Genomic DNA, 24,138 nt, shown 5'->3' with positions numbered 1-24,138 from the left:
GAAGGTGTATTATGTACAGCATTTATTTTACTTCTTAAGAATTGGTATTAATTCCAGTCCTAATTAGCCTCACCAGAATGTAAACCCCATGCGGAAAGGGACCTGGGCGTGTCTGTCTTGACCCCCGACCCCTTGGAGAGTGTCCATGCATGCAGTCACCAGAGAGAATTCTTGCACCAGGCCCTGTGGCTCATTATGCTTATATGTCTAGCCACGTTGATTGAATTGCTTGAGATTTCTCCCCTAAAACTGCTCTCTCATGTGATATGACCCATGTCTCTCCCTCATCCTCTTTTGCTGTCATTGTAAAATACTCTCTCTGATCTACATGTTTAAGGGAAGTCAAATCTCACAACTGTTTACCAAAAAAAAAAAAAAAGCAGTAATTACTTCTTCAGACTTGCCACTCTTTACTTAATACTTGTCATTCCTTCCCGTTCACACTCAAGTCTTAGAAGCAGTTGTCTGCCCTGCTGCCTTGGTCCTGTCCCCCCAGAGTGCCTGTGGTATCTGGATGGTACTAGACGCCCCTCATCAGCATGCTTCTTAAGGCTTCTCAGAGCCAGATCTGAAAGTGCCACCTTTCCCAGGTATTTGGCACCCTGCACCTGGCCACACTTCTGGTTCTGCTTCCAGCACCACACAGAACTTCTTCCCGGGCGAACCGAGGGACTGATTAGTTTTATTTCTGAGTCGGCAATTGATGGCCAAACTCCCTGCTGCTCTTCCTGTGATCCAGCTATAATCACCAGCTAAGGAGCAAATCCTTGTCTCTGACTTGGTCATTTTCTCCTCCCTGAAACAAAATACCTGACACTCACAACTTAAAGGAGAGGCTGATTTTTGACTCACAGTTTTTAGATAATTCAGTCTATAGTTGGCAGGTTCCAAGGCAGGAACTGCATGGTGGAAGGGCCTTGGCGTAGGAGAGTTGTTCACCTCGCGGCAGCCAGGAAGCAGAAAGAAGGGAGGTGCTGCGGAGGGAGTCAGACCTCCTGGGTCACACCCCAGTGACCTGTCACTTCTGACCATCCCCCAACTCTCAGCAGCAAGCCAGCTCTGAACTCTGGAGGGGATTAAAGCACTGATGAGTAGAGCACCCCATGATCTAGTCACCTCCCTAAGCCCCACTTCCAAACACAAGGCTTTTGGGGGACGCTGCGGACCCATAGCATAACAATCTCATAGTTCTTGTCTTTCAAGGGTCCCTTGTAAATATCATTCTAGAATTTACGTTTCCTTCTGTCCACAAGTATTCCAACGCACTGATTTTCCCATCAGTGTGAGAATGTCGTGGTTGCCCTAGTGTGATCTCTAGAAAGATACAGAGTTGAACTCCTTCACGCAACTCCTGGGACACAGCTGTACTTCATGGACTCATCAGGCAGAAGCCTTCAACTGCCCAGGACTTAGTCTCTGAGGACATGGGGGAAACCAGGCAGGGACACCAGGCAAGGAGAATCCCTGCTTTCTTGGAGTTTACTCTGAGCTTGAGTGTTTCATTGTCCAAGGGAAGTTTTAAAAGGACTTCTTTTAAATTGGTTTTAAATTAATATTGAATAGATTAAGCTGTGCATTTTCAAACCTACTTCAGCCTAAAAACCTTATGAGGTAATTTTGAGACCTAGTCACTGTTATATAAGAATAGTCTCTTTCATTTATTATCTTATTAACATTTGATTAATTCAAGTTTAACACTTGGAATTTGCCTAAATGCTTAGTTCTGATCCCAGTTTGGGGAACTCAGTTCTCATAAGCATTTTAAACCTCTTTTGTCCATTTTGACCCTGCCTTCTGCAAACACTTCAAAAGCCCAATGGGGAAGACTTATAAACCTAACAATCATTTTAAGCAACTACACAACTTAAAAATAGTATTAAAAAAAATAGTATTAATTGAACATATACATGTATTAAATCAACTTCTCTTCACATCTCAACACTATTTCTAATATTAATTCAAATATGCTGAAACCCTTCAATTTAATATCACAAGTTGGAAATCAGTTATGTTTCAAATTGAAATAATAATCTCTATCAGTATTTCAAACTGTTTAAATAAACACACAGAATAGCCCATTGATATGAAAAGTACTCTTAAAACTCTTTTGTAAAATGCTAAACTATTTTCTAAACATATTTATAAAATATTGGTAAGACCAGTTTGGATTTTGCAGCCCATGGAAAAAGCAGCAGTTTACTAAATAAATACATAAGCACTAGCTTTTTGCATGAGGTGCTACGAGATGCTTTCATAGTGACTTACAGATAGTAAAATGGAAACTGTCATTTGCCTTAGAAAACCATGCAATTATGGAATCATTTGTAATGGCTTTTTTTTTTTTTCATAATGGCTTTTTTGACCAAAATAATTGTATTTTGATTTTTTTATTGATTTTTTTAAAGAGTGGAAGCTTCTGGATCATATTAATCTAGGAATAATTAGACAATGTTATCTCATGCTATTAGTATTCTGAAGTTGTTAAAAAGTTCTTTTAAGAGGGCGTGTGTTCAGATTATTGACATTCATGTCATTTAATTGAATAAGCTGAATATCAGGGCTCCTTAGCTCCAAAAAAAAAAAAAAAAAAGTCACTCGTGATGACCTGGAAGTAAAAGTTCTAAGATTTCTAGTGTTGAAGGAGTTTCACTGACAAAATTTTGTGAGTATTTTATGTATCTGAACGTGGCACTGGGTGCTTCAGAGCCTCCAAAGGGATGTTGACACCACAACTAGGTAGCTTACAGCCTCATGGTGAGTGAGTTACCCACTATCCTGTCTGATTTGGTGATTCCTCAACTGGCTGGGCAAGACCCCAAGGTTAGGACTTTCCCTTCAAGTTATAGAGTAGGAAGCCTACTCCATGCACACAGGTCTAACGCATCAGTTTTACAGTGTGCATGATGTGGTACCTGGAACCGTGCTACACAAAAAGGGGCACCATATATTTGTTGGAATGAATGCATGAAAACAAATGAATGAATGGAAGGCCAAATAATAGGCTTTCAATCAATTTTTTGATTGGAGATATTGATAAGACACTTTGTACCATGTGCGTGAACTTACAGGAAAATATGATGTAGCCAGGTGGCCAGTTTTCATCATGGCCAAATGTAACCCATTTCTTTTAGTCTATTTTAATCGTACAAAATACAGCTTCCTTGATTCAGATCACTGTAGAGTTATTTTGATCGGCCTTGACTTTCATTTACTAATCCAGTAAAAACGTCAGTTTGACTGCCCTCTGACCAGTGCAGTGGCAACATATAGAACTAGCCTTTTCCTGTAACCTACTGTTTTTCTGGCCTTAGAATTGTGGCCACATTTAAGAAAAGAAAACCAGATTAATGAGATGATATCCCAAATAGCGTAACAAAATACGACATATATTTTCTATATGTGGCACTTTCTTGGCCCAGGTACTCTTAAGTAGCTGTTGGGAAATTTCTGTAAAATACATAGAGAATTGGTCCTATTGTCTGAGTCTTATGGTACAACATAACCTCTAGGTCAGGGGACCACATGTTCAAGTCACATTGGGGCCAGTTTTCTGGTTTAAATTTCAGCACAAAGGATTTACTGGAGATATTGGGAAGATTTCTTGACAGAGCTATTTAATACCAGAATGAGTTATTAAGAGCAATTGTGGATTCTCTTGGCAGGCTCTGGATATAGTTCACTCTCTCCTCTGTCTGGCATGGTTTGGTTGGGCCTACCTGAAAGCAGACTGCTGGTTTCTCTAGCAGTCACCAAAGTCTGTGTGATCCGCTAGAACTCCAAAGCAAGGCCTAGTACTTAAGCAATTCTGGAGTGTTTTCTTGCGCATTCACATAAGACACACACACCACGTAGGGCTTTTAAACTTGAGCTTGGCTGGCTGCCCCTGCCTGAAGACCTTCATCATTGAGTTTTGTTTTCATTCACTCTGAACTTTTTCCCCTGAGCGGAAGTATGTGTGCTTGGCCTCAGCTCACAGGGAAATTATTTAATGTATAACTCTGAACTTAATATGTTAAGTAGTGGTAGGACAAAATAAGCCTTTTTTTTTTTCTTATTTGTGAAGCAAATTATGCCCTTCAAGAGAGGTGGGTGCTTATTTCCAACCTAACAGAATTTCTTCTCTAATTTCTCTATCCTAGAAGTTTTAGGGGGCAAAATAAATAGACCTGAAAAGATGTTTTAAGTCTGTTAGAATTTTTTTGTTCTTTCAACTGTTATAGAATGTTCAAGATATCTGAAAAGATCATGTATTTCTTTTAATTTGGAAATAGGTGCTTTCTATATATTTTAAAATTTTCTGGTCTAAAAAATGTCTTGAATAGTCATAGCATTTTTAATGCAGTGTAGAAATGTTTTCAATGCACTGTGAATATTCAACTTTAAACCACCTGAATATTTAAATGACATAGGCTCAGTTTCAGCTCTCCTTCTATATTCATAATGTATATGGAAAACATTATATCAGTGTATAGTTCTTTTAAAATAAAGGTAGATATTCTAAGCAAGGCGAGAATTTGGAGAATTGATACATGTGTCCTTTTTTTGTTCCAGCTCAATGCTTAACTTTTCAGTATCTAAACTTACCACATAGCGTATATAAAGTGCATAAGTTAAAGTTATTAGGAGCACTATAACTTCTCAGTTTCCCATGTGTTTAAATTTGAAACTTCAATGTTGCACTAATGGAATTTTGTGTTTTATATGTATACACACAAGTCTGCTAGACAAATGTTAAAAGTGCCAAAATGGAGCCAATCAGGATTCAAGAATGCTCTCTAAATGTGACTTTAGGGTTTAGGTTTCTTATTGAGATAACTTTTTTGGTTTTGGCCAAAGCTGGCATAAATGTTTGGTCTTCATTATGTGGGACGAATGTTAGTATTTGCCAAACCACACCCTTCAGTCTTATTTGAATACTGGATGTGACTTTACAGACTGCTGAATAACTATGCAAAACAACCATTTGTATTTTTATCATTTATTTCCATCAAATTCCTTTAGTACTTGGAAATAAAAATGAAAAATATATTGATTATGAAGCAAAATAAACTTAGAAAGCTTAACTAGATTTAGAGAAGAGACGGTGATAATTGATTTCCCTACATATCTCTTCTAAGTTTGTCAGAGAAGAAACCATGTAATTGTGTTCACACTATTTGTTAAAATATGAGACAAAGCTAATTTCAGCCACTCCTTGGGAATTTTATTGTTTGGTCAGGTTTGCTATGTTGTTTTAAATAATGAATAAAATTCTGTTTGACTCTGAGCTTCCAAGACTGGAGGCAGTGATTGATCCAGTAAACCTTCTGTCCATCTGTCCCTCTTTCTGAACTTCTCTTCCTTCCACAGGTTTTATTGAATGAATACAGACTCCTAGCCACTCTGCGCTAGGCTTAGGAGATACTGACTTGATTAAGATCCAACTTCTAGCTGCAAGAAAGATACAGCCTTCTGAGTCAGATAAATAAGGAGATCAGTCAGTTCTTGAGCAGAAGGTACAATGAGAGGAAGAGGGACATAGAAGAGTCTCTGTCCTTTCTTCTTGTGGTGGCAGGAAGGTGAACGCTACAGGGAAGCTGTTCAAAGAGGGCGTTCAAGAGCAAGTAACGAGGGAACTGGGTCTGAGAGCTGGAGATGTCAGAGTCATCCAAGTAAATGAGTGTGCAGAGAAAGGATGTGGCTGTAGCTGGGTTGCAGAGCCAGGTCAGCAGTGGTGGGGTGACTTGGCCTTCCCTACAGAGAACAACTTAAATTCAAGTATGAATGAATGTGCAGGAGACTTGTTGGGAACTGTGGCTAGGCCCAATAGCTGGAGAAGGGGTAATGTGAAGATAATGGGAAATGATAGGTGAAAAATGTTCCAGGTTATGAAAAGCCTCTTGTGGCATACAGAGAAAACTGGTTCTCATCCTAAAAGCAATCAAAAGTTGCCAAATTGGGCCAAGGATTTAGCTCAGTGGTTCTGCCGCCTGCCTCAAAAGTGCCAGGTCCTGAGTTCAATCCCCAGTACTGAAGGGGAAAAAAAATGTTGCCAAATAATTTAAATCAGAGCAATAACCAGTTATATTTGTATAGAAAAGTCATTGCAGTGGCAATGTAGACAAGGAATGAATTGGACACACACAAGACTTATTTAAGGTGGTGTTATAATAATGCAGGGTTTTCAGAGACAAAGGCTGTGTAGGATCTAAATAGGCTGCATAAATGATTGAAATGGGCCAAGTTCAGAAACTGGAGAACTTGGCCTTAAGGCCTGTGTAAATAGACGCAGCAGTCACCTCTTGGCTTCAGCCAGTTGCTGCCATTCGGGAAGGCAGAGACCCCACCACACACACACTTACTCTGTTGCACATTCATTATTTACTTTTGGCTCACAAACAGGTGTCAGACACTTTAAAAAACATGAGTGGATCAACACTATGCTGACCAAACTAAATAAATCTTTGGGCCAGATACAAACTGAGCCAGCATATCACTGAAGTGTGTTCTTTTGAACATTAATCTCTGAAAAATGAGTTCTGTGGTTAAATAAATTAGAAGCAATTGGAACTTGACAAAACTGATTTTGAAATTCACAATGAAAAGAAAATGTGGAAGAATGGCCAAGACAGTTTTGTAGAAGAACAAAGATGAGTAGACTTATCCTACCAGAGACTGAACCATATTATAAATCTATGATAATTGAAACTATATATGTGTATATGTATATATATACATACACAATACACACACACACACACATGTAATACAAGTGATATCTCAGTTCACGAACTAAATTCTTTCCACAATCCTGGTTGCAGACGAATTGGACGAGAATTCAGTGTTAGGTTTCATGTTGCCCTTATGGAAAAATCTGACACCTTTATGTGGGAGAAGTAAAATTTTGGACAGCTTTATGTGGGAGAAAAGATGAACCATCTTAATATTCATAAAATAGAAATAACCTCACAATTAATAAGAGAAAAAATAATCCTTTAATTCATTACAAAGTAAGTTAAAGGCCATGAACGGACAACTCCTCAAAGAAGAAATACACATATGAAACCATACATAATGTGCATATGAAATCTAAAATATGAAAAATATATTTAACAATATTGCAATCAGATAAATAAGAATTTAAAACATGAGACGCTGCTTTCCCTCTTTAAATTGGCAAAATGAAAATTTGGCTGCATCAAGGGTAAGTGAGAGGGGGCCGGGGATTTAGCTCAGTGGTTCCGCTGCCTGCCACACAAGCGCAAGGACCCTAGTTCGATCCTCGGTACCAAAAACAAGAAAAGAGAGGGGGAATTGAGAGAGGATCGTATAACTTTGATTATCATTACTGAACTCCATTTATAAGAGATTTTGAAAAAGTACTGATTTCAAAAAAAGAAGTTTTGTTCTGAATTAGAAACAGTTTGTTTCTGTGCCTGTTGGGACTTTAACCTTCAACATGTTTCAGTTAGAAAAGGTATCTTCTCTTTTGGTGTGCTTCAGCTTCACAATAAGCTGATGGAATGTGAAACCAGCTATGCTGAACAAGAAGCCATAAGCTGGGGATTTAGCTCAGTGGTTCCGCCACCTGCTGTGCAAGCACAAGGACCCGAGTTCGATCCCTGGTACCAAAAAAAAAAAAAAAGTAAGGGAGGGGATAAGGAGAAGGAACTGTCCAGTGTCCTTTGGTAGAACTATTTCGGAGGACATCTTGTCAGTGCCTGTCCAAACAGACCTCGGGCCTGGGCCTGAAGCAGATGCTCCACTCTGAGGCATCACTGGAGGAAAGTGGTAAAGGCTGCTGTCCTTTCCAGCCTTGTTTGCAATGGAGAGAAATCGGGAGGACTCCAGCTGTGACCAGTAGAGCCCCGATTGGTACGAACGTTTGTACTGTGGGATACAGTACGGACTTAGAGTGTGGAAGAATGACATGGATCTGTTTATGCGAGCAGTCACATTGCAGCATGGACAGAACGAATCTCTCCACAAGACACAGAGTATACGAAAGCAGTTATCTAAAAGGGAAAAAGACAGGAAGTGATACTGTATGTAAAAGGTCTGGAAGTATGCATACGAAAGGGATAGTAGTGATTAACTATGGGGAAGGCTTGAGGATGGGGAGCGTACTATGTTTCAGGGACTTTACATATAATTGACTGTGCATATAATTTAAAATGTGTTAATAAGATGTATTCATGAACTTGTGAATCATTTGTGTAATCAAAATAAAGTAGTTCAGTGCTGTGAAAAACTTGAGCCTGCTTGTTTTCTAAGGAGGAAGCAGTTAATAGGAAGGGAGAAATAGAAATACAGGCAAGTTGTTAATTGATGGAGAAAGATCCCCGGGAGATGGTGGAGAATGCAATCTAGAACTCGTTTGGGAGAGGAGGGTCCATCTGTGGGACCAGAAGGGAAGAGGAAGAAAGGAGACTGACGGAGATGAATGTCCACGTGTGGGGCGAAGAGAGGAGCTGAGGAACTTCCTATCCGATGGCCTCCGCCTATTCCGTGTCCCCCTGCGCCCTCACCCTCATCCTGGCGCTTCCCGTGCCTGTCCCTGGCTGTGGCTGGCTGACTGGCTCCCCATCTGTGCATTGCCAGCACTCTGAATGCCAGCAATACTGTATCTCCCCACCGCCGGCCTCTTTCCTCACTGGCATTGCGGATGCCTGTGCCCACGAGTCCTGCAGTGCTGCCTTGAGAACAACCAGCTTGTAACAAGGGGCCCCCAGGGAGCCAGCTCCTCCTGTTCAGGGGGGCCTCAAGTGGCTGGCCACAGATCCAGTTCCGGGGTGTTCCACTCTATGCTCCAGAGTTGCTTGTTTCCTGTGCGTTCAGAGGACCCCACATTCCCAGCTCTCTGTCCAGAAAAGTGTGTGAAGCTGCCCCCCACCAGCATTCTGTGGAATTTCTTTTCTGTAGCCTCACAAAGCCCCTCGTTGTTCCTCCCTAACAGTGAGTGAACTGTGAAGTTTGGGAGAGCGATGGGGAGCAGCTCAGCCCCTTGCCTCTGCTTTGGATTGGAAGAGCCTTTCAGCAGCCGACCTTACGTTTTATGTAAGATATACTTGGGCACCCCTTACATGTTGCAGTCCCTTTGTGCTCCTGGGGTTCTGGACGGAATTGAAAAGAGTTTTCAGATGTCAGGCATCAAAGGAGATTGAGGAAAACATCTGCATTCTTTTGTCCTCTGTGCTAAGTTTGACTTTTCTAGAGGCTGTGCCCTAGTCCCTGGTACTTTCTCCCCCTGATACCTGCATTCAGGAGGAAACCCTAAAAAGACTGGTCCCTCTTTTCAGTTTCCATGCAACTCATCCTGTTATTAACACGTTGCTGACAAAGACACATCCTTTGCTTCTCTGAATTGGAGGACACAGATTTTCTGTTGTGGTTAGTTTTCTGTTCTCCCTGTAGCCATCCCAGTGAGTGGTAAGTGTTACAGAGCAGTATGTTGCAGGATTTTGTTATGTAAGTAATGAAAGTCGGGTACTCCAAAGGAAAGTATTGTAGATCTGAACTACACTCATATCTGTAAGATGCTCACTACATGCTGTGTAGGCAACAAGGGCGTGGTTTTAAAATGAGAGCAAAGGAAGAGTATTGGAATGTCTAATTTAAATACATGTAACTTAATCTGTTACATTGTTTTTTGTTTTGTTTTGTTTTGTTTTGGTACCGGAGATTGAGCTTGGGTCCTTGTGCTTGTGGGACAGCAGAACCACTGAGCTAAATCCCCGGCCCCGTTACATTGTTCTTAATCTGTTTATTCTGATCAGCTCTCACATTTTAAAAAAATTGAACCCAGTAAACTTAATTTCTAAGATTATGATTTGTTTTTTCCCCTCTGAAAATCTGGGGCAACTTTGGGATGGCTACTTAATTAGGTGAGATTCTAACAAACACACTTATTTATTAGGTTTTTTTTTTAAGAAAAAGAAGGTAGATTAATTTCATAACAGCTAGGTAGTAGAAAGAATATTATATTTGGAATAAGACAGACTTTGATTTCAATCTTATCACTTACTAGGTGTATCTCGATGTAGTGAACTTCCTTAAGACTAAACTCTCTCCTCTATAAAGGGGGATAATAGAATTATAATTTGCTTAAAAGAAAAAAAATAAGAGTTCAGTTTTGATTAAACTGGGTTTGAAATGCTGCAGGAAAAAAATACATATGTAATTTTGCTTGACTTCTTTATTAGTACATGTGAGCAGTGCATAATGTTTCCTGGTATGGAGGTGGTGCATGTACATGGCATGTCTTACTTTCCATTTCTATTTCCTTCATCTTTACTCCCTCCCCCTCCACCCATTGCTTGATCCCCTTCCCCTTTGAGAAAGATCTGTCTCCCACTTCCTCTTGTCTATCTTTTATTTTGCTCTTTATTTACACTTGGGGTTTCTCATATAAGAGAAACCATATGATATTTAAGCTTGTATGTCTGGTTTATTTCATTCAATATTATGGTCTCAAGGTGCATCCATTTATCTTTCTTTATGGCAGAGTAGTACTCCATTGTGTGTAAATACCACATTTTCTGTATTCATTCATTTGCTGATGGACATATAGGCTGCTTCCAAGATTTAGCCACTATGGATTGTGCTGCTATAAACACAGATATATGTGTATTACTATAGCATGACATCTTTAACTCTTTCAGGAAGATATCTAGAAGCGGAAAACCTGGGTCAAATGGAATTTCTAGTTTTACTATTTTTAGGAGTCTCCATACTGATTTCCACAGTGGCTGTACTAGTTTCCATTTCCACCAACAATGGAGAAGGGCCCCTTTTTCCCTGCAGCCTCTCTTGTTATTATTTAATTTCTCGATGATAGCCATTCTTTCTGGGATAAGATGGAATCTCAGTGTTCTTTTAATTTGCATTTCTCTAATGGCCAGTGATGTGAGCATTTCTTCATGTATTTATTTGCCAATCATATTTCTTCTGTGAAGTATCTATTCATTTCTCTTGCTCATTTTTTGTTTGGGTCTCTCATTTAGTTGGGTCTCATTTTTTGAGTTATTCATATATTCTAGATATGAGTCCTCTGAGGAATAGGTGGCAAAAAAAATTTTCCCATTCTGTAGGTTTTCCTTTCACTCCATTAGTTGTTTCTTTTGGTGTGCAAAATTTTAAAATTTGATATGACCCCATTTGTTGATTCTTGGAAGTATTTCCTGTGCAACTGGAGTTTTGTTCAGAAAGTCCTTGCCCTCGCCTGTGACATGTTTTGTCTGGCAGCAAATTAAGTCTCTCTGTTTTAACATTTAGTTCTTTGATCCATTTTGACTTTAATTTAGTACATGGTGAGAGATACAATCTTGTGCATGTGGATAGCCAGTTTTCCCAACACCATTTATTAAAGAGGGTATCTGTCCTCCAGGGTATGTTTTTAGCTTCTTTGTCAAAGATCAAATAGCTGAATGTGTCTGGGGTTGTTTCTGTATCCTCTCTTCTGCTCCATTGATCTTCAAGTCTGTTTTTGTGCCAGTACTGTTCTTATCACAGTAGCTTTGTAGTATAGCTTCAGGTCTGGGATTGTGCTACCTCCCACTTTGCTCTAGTTATGCATGCTTGCTTTTGCTGTTCTGGGTCTCTTCTGATTCCATGTGAATTTTAGAATTGTTTTCTCCAGTTCTGTCAAGAATGCTGTTGAATTTTTTATTGGGATTGCATTAAATCTGTATATCAATTTTGGAAGTATGGCCATTTTGACTATGTTGGTTTGCCCATCCAGGAATAGGGGCTATCTTTCCATTTTATGATTTCTTCTTCAATTGCCTTTTTTAGAGTACTATAGTTTTCATTGGAGAGGTCTTTCACTTCCGTAATTAGGTTAACTTGTAAATATGTAATTTTTCTTGGTGCTCTCAAGAATGGTATTTTTTTTCCAAATGTCTTTCTCAGTTGGTTCATCATTAGCGTATAACAACACTATTGATTTTTGTGAGTTGATTTTGTACCCTGCTACATTATTGAATGTGGTTATTAATTCTAAGAGTCTTTTGGTGGATTTTTTTATGGACTTTTATGTAGAGGATCGTGCAATCTGCAGATAATGATAATTAGATGTCTTCCTTTCCTATACATGTCTTTTTTATTTCTTTTTCTTGCCTAATTGCTCTTTCTACTGTTTTGAATACTGCATTGAACAGGAATGGGGATAGTGGACATCCTTGTCTTGTTTCTAATTTTAAAGGAAAAGCTTTCAGTTTTTCCCCACTTAATATGATGCTGGCGGTCGGTTTGTCATAAATGGCTTTTATCAGATTGAGATAAAGTTCTTCTATACCCATTTTTTCAGGGTTTTTTAATCATAAAAGGATGTTGGATTCTTGGCAAAGGGTTTTTCTGCATCTGTTGAGATGATCATGCAGGTTTTTGTCCTTGCTTCTGTTTGTATAATGTTTTGTTTATTAATTTACATATGTTGAACCATTGTTGTATCCCTGGGATGAAGCCTACGTGGTCATAATGTATAACCTTTTTGATGATTTGGTACATTCTGTTCACCAGTATTTTTTGAGGATTTTTGCATTTAGGTCCATTAGAGATTGGTCTAGAGTTCTCTTTTTTGGTTGAATCCTTGTTTGGTTTTTGAATCAGGGTAATGGTCGCTTCCAAGAATGACTTTGGGAGTACTCCTTCACTTTCAATTTCATTAAAAACCTTGAGAAGTACTAGTGTTAGAACTTTCCTGAAGTTTTTGTAGAATTCAGCAGTGAACCCATCCGATCCTGGGCTTTCTTAGTTGATAGGTTTTTATTACTGCCTCAATTATAATGCCTGTTACTAGATTATTCAGGGTTTTTAAATCTTCTTGGTTTAGTTTTGGTTATTCATATGTATCTAGAATTCTATCCATTGCTTGCTTTTTAAAGCTAGAGGGGGTTTTTTAGTTCATTGAACCCATGTTGTGAATAATACTTGGCAAAACAATATTTCACCTCTACTAACCATAAACTAATAGAATACAACTTTCATACAATCTTGTGGACACCATTTCCTCTTGCATTCCTTGTGTCTCTTTGAATGTGCCCTGGAAGAAATCTCACAGGCACCTGGCTCCTCACCTCTGCTTTTTTGCCTCTCCAGTGACCTGTACAAACCCACTAGCTGCTCCCCATGGCCCAAGCAGACAGCTAAGAACCAACCCAGCCCATAGTTCCTTGTGAACAAGAGGTTAAGGGAAGAGGAACAGGAAAGATCCTTCCTTTCTGAGAGACCTCAGCCATTTCACATCTTTCTGCTCCAGACTCTCAGCTCCTAAGTCTCATTAGATCATCGTGTATCCGTGATATCACAAAGGCCATGACAAGGAATGATGGACAACTTCCTAAGATGTGTATTTATCTTTCTATTCCAAAGGGCAATGTCTCCTGTGGATTGTTACCCATTAGAATCAAAGTGTGTTTGAATTTTCCCAAGAATGTGCACAGTGTCTTCCATTTCACACAAAATTGGTATCAAGGGCTGGGGATTTAGCTCAGTGGTTTTGCCACCTGCTGTGCAAGCACAAGGACTGGAGTTCAATCCCCGGTATCAGGAAAAAAAAAAAAAATGGAAGCAAGGTAGAAGTTTACTTGGTAAATGAAACTGGAAGTATAGGGGAAAAAAGGCTTGTGACCTCGATATAAACTAGAGCTCTATATGGCCTGTTATGGCTATGTCTAGGTGTTCCCCCAAAGCTTCATGAGGTCATAGGTGGGGATTTTTTTAGAGGTGGCTGGGGTCTAGAGTGTGTGATCTTGGGATTAAGGATGTGTGATTACTAAATTAGTCCACTGATTGGTTTGGCATAGTTCTGAGTAGGACTAAGGGTGTGAGTGCTGCCAATCCTAAGGGATGGTATCCTGGATAAGATTTAAGGACAGGAAAAGGGTCTCACCTCCCTTGTTTTGCTGCCTTCTGCCTGCCATAGACTGTTTCTCCTCTATGATGCCCCTCTTCCATGCCACCGTGGCTCAGAGCCAGCTATGAATGGAGGCCTCTATAAACCATGAGCCAAATAAACCTTTCCTCCTTTTACTTTGGGTGTCAGGTATTTTCTCTCAGCAATAGGAAAAGTAACTAAGACATGGACCAATCTGTGTATAATGTCACTTTTGAAGATACCCAAAGGTCAGCTTGTGTTTAGGCTTTCAAGGATTTGCAAGGGGTCGTGGGGTGCATTTTTAATGTTTTGTGAACACCTTAAATATCCTTTCTCCTGCCTCTCCTGGTATCCTCCACACAGAGAGCAACCTCTGCTCCCTCCTCTGCCATCCTGCCATTCCACTGTCTTTCAGGGCTCTCAGACAGTTGCTCCCCATATTATGGGCCCCTTTGTCCCTTTACTTCTAAGCCTGGCTTCCTGTGTCTTAGCCTGGATTCTTGTATTTCTTTTTCTACCAAGTCGGCTGTTGAAGTACCCAGCTGCATTTCCTCTCGTTAGGGAAAGGACTGATTCCCCGGGAAAATAGTTTTTCCATTTGGCCTTTCTCAAGAGAAATCTTCAGAGGACTTTCTGTAAATTCCCCATCCCTTTCTACAAACATTCATAAATTAGCCATTTTGGTTCTGTGTTATAGGTTAATGTATAAATTAGAAGATTGTATACCTGAAATATATGCACATGCTCACATATTTAAAGATCCTTATCTTTGTAATTATTTTGTTTCATTTTGCATTGCAAGTTTCTTGGGAATAACCAGCTCTCCCTCACCGTAGTAGACTTCCCATAATGCAGTGGATGCTGAAGAAACGCGGTTGAACAGTTCACCAATATGGAACTCAGTGTTGCAATTAGAAAAAAATATTTTCTGTTTTCTTCTATACAAAGAAATCTAAGTAATCGGTTCAGATTCTGCCCAGGTAAATTTCTGTAAGCAGTGAATTTTCCCATTTGATTGTCTAAAACTTGGTTGTTTCATTTTAGTTACCTCCTTCCATGTCATCTGAAAATGATTACATATTTAATGTATCTAACAGTTTATTCTCAAGGGCCACAGAAAAATCTTCTGTCAGAAATGCTACAGTAAATGCATTTTTCATAATATAAATAAGATAAAAATGTAGCCTTCACTTTTTAATACTGTTTGCTGGACTTCAAACTGAAACATATTTCAGACCTGGACTGTGTTCAGAAGAGGTCATTTTCTTCTCTTGAAGTTTTGTGCATTTCTGTTACGTTTCCAGATTTAAGCTGCTTATTATTAATACTTAAACAAAATGGTTTCTTCAGGAACTTGGGAAATAAACAGCCTCATTTAGAGAGCACTCTGGCCTGGATTTGGTCCATAAACTTACAGCTATGAAGCTGCTTAGCGAGCTTCAGATCTTGAGGATTCTTTCAAGAGAGACTGTTTGGATTACACATCCCATGATGTGTTTGCCTCTTGCTGAGTTTAGTTTGAAGTAGTTGAGACAAGATTGTGACCAGAGCTCTGAGAATTATAGAGTGGGGAAGGGTCTCCACGGGTCTCCTTTCTCAGCCCCTGCATCCAAGGAAGAGAACTGGCAAATCAGTAAAGGCCGTGGGCAGTAGTGATGTCTGCGCTTAGGAGAGCACAAGTCCTGGGGCTGAGCACTCAGACTGATATTTTTTCAAAGTAAGTTCAGTCCAGATACACAGTGCTGAATCTGACCTGTGGGCCTCTTGTTTGTGACCCTAGTCCAATAATTAGTATGCCCGCAGATGCTTACAGAAAGCTCTGACTGATGATCCTAGGTGTATAGATGACCACCTAGTCCACATTTGTAGCATTATTTTTCTCACAAAAACATATTTAGGATCTGTACATTTTTTCCAGTCTGGATACTCCTGCCTTGGATATTCCTCCCCCCAAAAGTAGCTAGGGTAAGCCGTGTCACTCACTATTTCTCTACCAGGATTTACAGTTACATCAGTGTGTTTTAGAGGTGAAGCTGGAAATTATCTAGGCCTGATCTTGGCAGATGAGTATTAAGGAAAGACAATGTTAATCGAGGAGAAGTGAGGTCCCTCAGAGCAGGACATGCATGCTGCGCACCTCCAGGGGGCAAGTTCTCAGGGGTCAGCAGGGGGACTGCGCTGTGACTGGCACCATGTTCCTGCGGGGCGAGGCAGGCCTGCCTGTGAGTCTAGACAGGAAACACGCCTGTGGGAAGCAGCCATGTGCTGAAGACGCTAGGGCGCTGCAGTGCAGATAAGCTTTCTGTTCCTGGGCAGAGACGAACTGCCAGCTTGAGACCCTGGCCTGAGGCAAAACAGTAGAGATGTCTTTCAGACAGCTATAAAAGCTTTTAGGGGCCAGGGATTTAGCTTAATGGTTCCACCGCCTGCCTTGCAAGCGCAAGGACCTGAGTTCGATCCCTGGTACCCCCCCCCCCAAAAAGCTTTTAGTTGTGGCTGTTTCTTGGCATGTAAGAGAATCCCAGTTTAAAGAAAAGGAACTTCCTGACTCACCTGAATGGGTTACCTCAGATCATTGAAGAGAGCTCTGTAGGAAAGAGGGCCTTCTCCACTTAAACCCAGTCTCTGACACAGCCAGGGTCCCTTTTCCAGAAGCAGTGGACATGACATCTGGCAGCTGTGGGTCAGAGGCTCCACTGAAAAAGAAACTCCTTCTTCTTGTTCTCCTCCCCCTCCTCCCCCTTCACCTCCTCCTCCCGCAGACGTGAGCATCTCACTTGCCCTACTGGAGGTGCACATGTTATCAACAGCACAGTGGTTGTTACCGATGGTCCAGGCCCAAGCCTTGTGCCCTGCACACCTGATTCCATCCCCTCATTGGCACAACTGGGTGGGGAGAGGACTCACTGCCAGAGGGGGAGGAGTCTGAGAAAGCGTTCGAGAACGAGAGGAATCTCCTTCAGGTCCCCAGTCACCCACTTTTCCCAGAAAGTTATGTCTTCCTTCCTTTTGTTTGCTCCCTTCTCTTTTGCCACCCAGGGAATGTCCCATGTGCAAAAGCTTCCTGGGAAGCATTTGACTTCATTTGTGGGGAAGTAATTTTTATATATGGCAAAATTGAGTTCTGTTAAGTATAGGTCGCTGTTGTTCGGGATTCGAATGCCTCTTAAAAACGCAGGCTGCTGAATTTATGCACACAAAGATATTCTGAAGGTGATCGGTGGAGTCACTTACTATGTTCCTCGATAAAAGACAGTGGGTCGCATCAAATTGCTGCCTTGGACTGCTCAAGAGGGACGGTGGCACTTTATTTTAGGATGAGGATGACAGTGGACAGAAATGAACTGTGCTGGGTGTTTCAAAACAAATGAGTTTCCGCTATGCAGGCTCTCAGAACCAACCGTGAGAGGCGAGGTGGGGTAAGGAAGTAACTGTATACTTTAAAATACAGATTTAATTTTCATTCTGTTCTAGATTAGTCTTACTGACATTAAGCAAAGATTTTTATTCAAATTAAACATAAATGTAGCATAATTTATTAGCTTAAAAAATTCTGTCCTTAGTACTAATCGTTTGGTTTGTGTTTTCTGAGTGAACTATTTTGTTTCTGTAAATAGCTTATAAAGTACAAATATGTCTTTTCTTTTGATTCTTAATCTTTCTAAGGCTAAGTTGTTAGACCTTACAATTAAACCAAAGCTACTTTTTAAAGGTACCACCTCACCTGCCCTGCTCCCCTCCAAATGAAATCAGCTTTACCTGATTGTCCATTGCAGCCTGGTCTCGAATCACACAGCTGTGAAAGCATCATTTGTCTGTTTTCCAGAAATTCTTTAGAGGGTACTCTTCTGTTGGATGGAAAACAATCAGAAGGCTTCTAGTGACACCAATTTTAAAATTCATGATCGTGTTCATTTTTCCCCCCACTATGCTATCTCTTCCAATTTGAGGGTCTAGAGTTATTTTTTTTAACTTTGTGAACTAAATGGTCATTACAATAATAATTTTTTGTTGGTTACTTTGACTTAAGTGTGTAAGAAGGTGCTTATTAAAGCCTCTCATCGGGGGGGGGGGAGACAAAATATCTCATTTCATGCTGTCACTTCCAGCCAGTCTTCAGCTTAGTCTAATTAAACAAATATGGAGTAATAAAAATGAAAAACTAAATTTAAAAACGATTTGTATTTTTTTCAAGCGTGGAAATCTGATGTGTGTGGAGTAATACACCAGTTTATAATCTCTCAGAGGATAGAAGCTTTATTTTTGCTTTATTCATACAAATATTACAAGATAAGAACTGACAAAATATCTTAGCCTTATAATTTAAACTCCTAGGGGAAATGCATTTTACAAAAGGAAGGAGAGGATTTCTACAATGGAAATTCATTTGATCATCTAACTCTGGATTTATAAAGATTGATATATTTACATGTCAGGACTGTCTCTAGCTGAGATGGTTTAAGCAGTAGCCTGTGTTGTTGATTTTAGGAATATTAGAAATATTAGGAAATATTAGAAATATTTATCACCAAAAATGTCCATCCCATTGTTCATTGCTGAAACTTATCATTTGCGTTTTGTTTCTTTTACTAATTACCATTCCCGCTATCTTTTAAAATATAACAGAAAAAGGTAGCAACATCTAATTACCCACTATTTAGTATAGATTCTTCTTTACCATTTTATTGTTATAGCAGCTTTGTTTTTTTTTATAGCAGCTTTGTTGAGGCATAATTCAATACCAAAAATTTTACCTTTTAAACCATGTAGTTTAATGGTTTTTAGTACAAATGTGCAACCATCAATAACCATTATTTAATTTTAGAACATTTTTATTAGGGCTTCCTAAAAAGAAGCCCTGGCCTCTACCCATTAGTGGTTACTCCCATTTCCTTTTTCCTCCCAACACACACCAACCACTAATCTGTTTTCTATCTTGATGGGATTTGCTTATTCTAGACATTTCATATAAGTAGACTCTTACAATGTATGGCCTTCTGTACTGGCTTCTTTCTTTTACCATAATACAATCAAGTTTTATTCTTATCGTAGCTTGTATCAGTACATTCTCCCTTTACGTGGCCAAATTACATCCCATGGAATGAGTGTGATACATTTTGTTGTCCATTCATCAAAATCAGAAATATAAATGTCCATACGAATCATTTGCCCACTTTTAATTGAGTTGTTTTGTTATTGCATCGTAAGAGTTTTTATATGTTATGGATTATGGACACGATGTCAAGTCCCTTGCCAGACAGATGACATGCAAATACTTTGTCCCATTCTATGGGTGCTTGTTTCACTCTGCTGTGTCCTTTGAAACACGAAAGTTTTCAATTTTGATTAAGTCTAATTTATTTTTTCTCTATCTATTTGTGTTTTTGGTGTCCTATCTGGGAACCCATTCCCTAATCCAATGTCATGAAGATTTATTCCTATGTTTTTTTCCTAGGACTTTCTTAATTATAGATCTTAATATTTGGTCTAGGATTCATTTTGAGTTATCCTTTGTACATGATATGAGGTAGAGGATCCAGCTTCATTCTTCTACATGTGAATTCTTTTGCAATTTCTGCCTTACCCCTCACTTTTGGCTTTTGCAGTCTTAAGACGAACCAGAGGTGAGATAAAATGCCCTTCTCAAGTCTTATCTGAGCATGCACATGACCCTGAACATATCTGTGGCCTTTTAGAGCCCCTGGTATGTATCAGAGCTTTTCAAATCACCTTACAAACAACTTATTCCACAGATTTTTAAGTTTTTGGTCACATCCTTATTTACCTCACCGGTATTGCAGCCTCAGGCAGCTATGATGTTAAACACTTGCCACTGATTATTTTCAACAAACACCCTGGCAGTAGAGCTGCTCACCAAGTGAGGTCTGAGCCCAGTCACAGACAGTTTCTGTACTGAACGTGGGGCTTTTCCAGGGAGCTGCCAGGAAAGTCAGACAGTGGCAGTTCTTCAGGGATGGGGCTTTTTGAGGAGCTCCGAACCTACATGGCTCCCTTTAGTGGTAGCTAGGCTGCTGCTTTCCACAGCTCCTGTGGTTTCAAGGATACTGTTTTTCAAGACTATCATGGACCTATGGAAAGAGGGCTGGGAATTTTCAAGGTAAAACACCACAAAACTCCCTGTTTCAGCTGTTTTTCTTAAGTACTCCTTGGATTGTTGTGCATCTTTGGATGATTTCCAGAGTTCTGAAAAAGTTGATTCTGACAGTTTTGCCCCTGATTTCATTGTTCCTGTGAAAGAATGGATTTTCAAAAGTTTTTACAAGGCCAATTCTCTCTCTTTATTTTTAATTCTTGTACTTTCTAAGGACAGATGACACTGGAAGCACATGAAAATGCCTAGACCCCAATGAAGAGTAAAGAGAAGGTTGAATTGGATTGAGGAGGTTTCTAAACAAAGGAACTAGAGACAGAATTTGCCTGTTGACATTCCTTTATTAAATTTTTATTGTAGCAATGTAATAAATAGCCATGGGAATATCTATAGATGGAGCCTATATCCTTTTTATTTTACACAATGTTCTTTGAGCCTATACCCTCTGGTTTTCTGTCCCACAGTACATAGGGGAGGAGGACCACATATTAGAGGCAGACATGTGGGGACAGCCAGCAGTGAGAAAGAAGATTTAAGAATAAAAAGATAGACATAACAATCAGTGGGACACATGGGACATACTAGATACCTCACTTCATAGGCTATACTGTGTCAAAATGAAAATGTTAATTTGTGCTGTGTATTCTTTGTTACCTATCAAGAATCAATACAGTATTTATGATCTGATACTTAAAGTTATAGACTTCATTTACTTAGAGCATTTATGGCCAAGAAATACCACATTCCCAATTGATTTTCCCAATGAGACATTTCTGTTTTGTTGGTGACAAACTCTGTTGGTTAAAAGAGATTCTGTAATCACCCACCTAAATACATTATGGTAATTTAAACATCTTAACAAGCTGAGAATTTCAACAGTGCACTGTCACCATGTGTTGAAACATGAAGAAAAAAGATTAAGATTTTCAAAAGTAGAAAGTTAAACCACACTGTAGTAATGCATTTTTGTTCCCTTTCTTACTAAGCCCATTACGTTTTTAAGCACTGACAATACCTGCTACTGATCAAAAGATGCATTCATTTGTAGCTAAAGATATTATTGTAAGTTTCTGCTTGCATAAGATGCTGAACACTTAACTGACCACTTCAGAATAAGCTGTAGGCAGAACATTTGTGTCTTGAGAGGAAATAATGGTGATAGTTTACTCAACATCTAGGGATGAGAGCATAATGAGGCTTAGAGAGATCTCAGCAGAAGTCGTAGAGCAGAAATCCCAATATGAACAGTCAAGAGTGATTTCAGGGTAGCCATGTATTTAAAAAACCACTTACAATGTGGATGCCATTAGCTGACATCATCATAGCTGGCTTGTTGAAAACATCTTGCAGATCAAGGAGCCACTTGTAACAAAAAGAAAGGGAGAAAGAAAGAAAAGCTGCAAGAGTTTACTGTTCTGTGTACTACAGATAAAAGACCCACATTTGAAAAAGTCTGAATTATCATGCACATTGTTAAAAGCCTGTATTACAGGTGGCAGCCTGCAAAGGCTGAGCACATTCAGGGTTCTTAAGACCACTGTCAAATAAAGGGCTACTTTACAAGGCTGCAAACACTAATGATCAGTATTTCTTATCAGAAAGTCATTCCAAGAAAGGAGAGGAGCAGAATTCTTGGAGGGTTTTCCAATTGGCACTAAATATTAAGTAGGGAATTACATGACAAGGTACATAGTGGCAGACACAGTGTGTGCCTGGTGTTCTCAGAAATAACTCACATGGTGAGTATTCACCATGTGAGGTATCAGGTGTCAAGTGGAGAGTCAGTCAGATTATAGGTGTTGTTTTTCCAGGGCTTTTTTCCCCAACATATTCTTTGATTCAAGTCCAGTATACTAAAATATGAAGAAAATGTAACCGGACTCTATTTGAGTTTCATGTCCTTTTCAGGAGGAAGGGTTTGATGTGTTGATATTCCTGGATTAAAATGTAAATTCTAGCTAGGTAGTCATTTAAATATTTCTGTAGAATTTCCTATTAATGTCCTTACAGTAGTATTTCATAAGGTTAACATTAGAATATGAGCCATCTAATGCAAATGCAGGTAGTACTTTTAATTTTAAAAGCTTGCCGTTCCTTTTTTGCAGTGTCCTGGCAGGTTACAACAGTACCATCTTTGCATATGGGCAGACAGGAAGTGGCAAGACCTTCACCATCACAGGTGGGGCTGAGCGCTACAGTGACAGAGGCATTATCCCACGGACGTTGTCGTACATTTTCGAACAGTTACAAAAGGTATGAAACTAAGTTCATTTTGTATTTGATATATTCAGCAGAAATTTACTGTGGACAAGAAAATTACTGTGACATTATATTATATGGTGTCTAATCGAGAAAGTAGTATTGTGTGTTAACTCTGGCCTTTACATTTAAGGAAAGGTTAAGGTTTTTTGGAGAAGTGGAAATTAAGAAGATGCATTTCATTAAAGGTGTGCTGCTTCAGCAAAAGCTCAAGGGGAGTTCCTTCTGGTACACTCACAGGGCTTAAAAGAGTAGACAACACTTTTCACCAACTAATACCTTGTATTCCACACGAAGAAATCAAGGAATACCCTTTTGCCAAAACAGACCTGTCTTTTAGCTACTAAAGCACCAAATAGAATAGTATGATTGTTACTTTTCCACACTTTTGTTTGTTTGGTTGGTTTTTTTTGGTACCGGGGGTTGAACTTGGGTCCTTGTGCTTGCGCAGCAGGTGGCAAAACCACTGAGCTAAATCCCCAACCCTCCACCCTTTTAATAGAAGCCAGTTTACCAGAGTACAAATCTTATTGTAAAGCGCATTCTATACAGAGACGTTCCTGTGTCTATATGTGTGTTATTTATTTGGTGCCTCCAAGCACCCGTTACTTTATTGTTATTTGGTACAACACCGAATGCAACTGACAACCTAGGTGTCTATTTTATAGTTAGGAGAACTGAGCCTCCATTTAAATATTTTTCTCTGCTTCTACATCTTATAAATAGCTAATCTGGAGCTCCATCCCTGGTCTGTCCAGCCAAACTCTGTGCTTTTTGCCACTACATGCACTACTTCTACAACTCCAACTGGCTTTATTTTATTGGCTATGTGTAAACAAATTCTCTATAATGAGTCATTTAATTTCTGTGGGTTCAGTTTTTCCCTTTCTGAAAGTAGAGATTGAGTTGTCCTCTAAGATCTTTACCATCCCTTCTAGATCCAGCAATTTCTTGGTTGTATTAATTCTGTATAGCAAATGTGTTAACTAGGTCAATGTAACAGTTACTCCAGAATTTCTCTACTGTATGCAATTTGCATTTTGAGTTGCAGAGATGAGAAGAGATCACTGAGATCTGCATAATTCTAATTGTCATCCATAAAGTAGCAATTATCCATTAGTTCAGCTCATCTCTCACTAACTCAAGCACACAAACTCTGCATGCCAGAAAATGTTAAAGAGAAAAGGTTGAGGATAGTGTATATTCAGGATCCAGAGCCCTTCTTTTTAATTACACATTTATTCTAAGATTGCCTACTTGTTTTAATTTCTAATAGTTTCGTTTCTGCGGCCAAACACAGAGGCCTGTTGACTTGGAAAGATCACTGGGATGGTGCGGGCTGGCCTGGTCCCAGGAAGGATGTACGCCTGGCAGCATGTGGCCTCGGGGCAGCTACCTTATGCCTCAGTCCTGTGGAGCTGCTCTGATGGGCTGGACAAACTGTATTTAAAGGTATTGTCCAGTTCCTGGCTCACAGTGTGTGCTCAGCACTTGATAGTTATTACCACAGCCATTAATATTCTAATATCTGCATGTAGCCAAATGATCCCGGCCCAATTTCAGAGGACGCTTTGAAACTCTCAGAACAAACGAAGCCAATTTCCCTGATTAAGTTAACAGAATAAACAAATCTCCTAATGGAAAATATTTTCTGTCTCTTTTAAAATTTCCCTTTGGTTACCGAAGTGCAGCTCTAAAACCCTAAATGCTTCCCAAGTATTCACCATCTGTTAGGTTCATTGTTTTAGATCTGTTTGGCATGGACATTACTCTAAACCCTATTTTATTCTAAATGATCCTAAATAACTCCCTGGACTTAGAGAAGGCCCATTGGACCAATTTATAGCCAGGACAGCTCTTTTTAAATGGACAGATTTCCATGATGGGACACAAGACATTCATTATAACCACA

The 24,138-nt window shown here is 39.5% G+C and overlaps 1 protein-coding gene across 7 annotated transcripts in view; it reads left to right on the top strand.

Annotated features, from left to right (window-relative positions):
• Kif6 (kinesin family member 6) overlaps nt 1–24,138 on the top strand; it is a 319,165-nt gene that overhangs the window by 45,748 nt on the left and 249,279 nt on the right. For 6 of the 7 annotated variants that reach the window (XM_087184482.1, XM_087184483.1, XM_021259876.2 and 3 more), the window contains one exon: nt 22,073–22,220. In XM_087184482.1, the coding sequence (XP_087040608.1) occupies nt 22,073–22,220 (148 nt within the window). Of the gene's footprint in view, nt 1–8,811; nt 9,037–22,072; nt 22,221–24,138 lie in introns of those variants that run through there. The other variant, XM_087184484.1, reaches the window with a different exon arrangement.

Source organism: Heterocephalus glaber, unplaced genomic scaffold (genome assembly GCF_053883595.1).
Source record: "Heterocephalus glaber isolate CG9 unplaced genomic scaffold, H.glaber_assembly_v1.0 deba00001497, whole genome shotgun sequence".
NCBI classification, from domain to species: Eukaryota; Metazoa; Chordata; class Mammalia; order Rodentia; family Bathyergidae; genus Heterocephalus; species Heterocephalus glaber.
The sequence above is the reverse complement of the archived record's forward strand: the minus strand, read 5'-3'. Positions and strand labels throughout refer to the sequence as shown.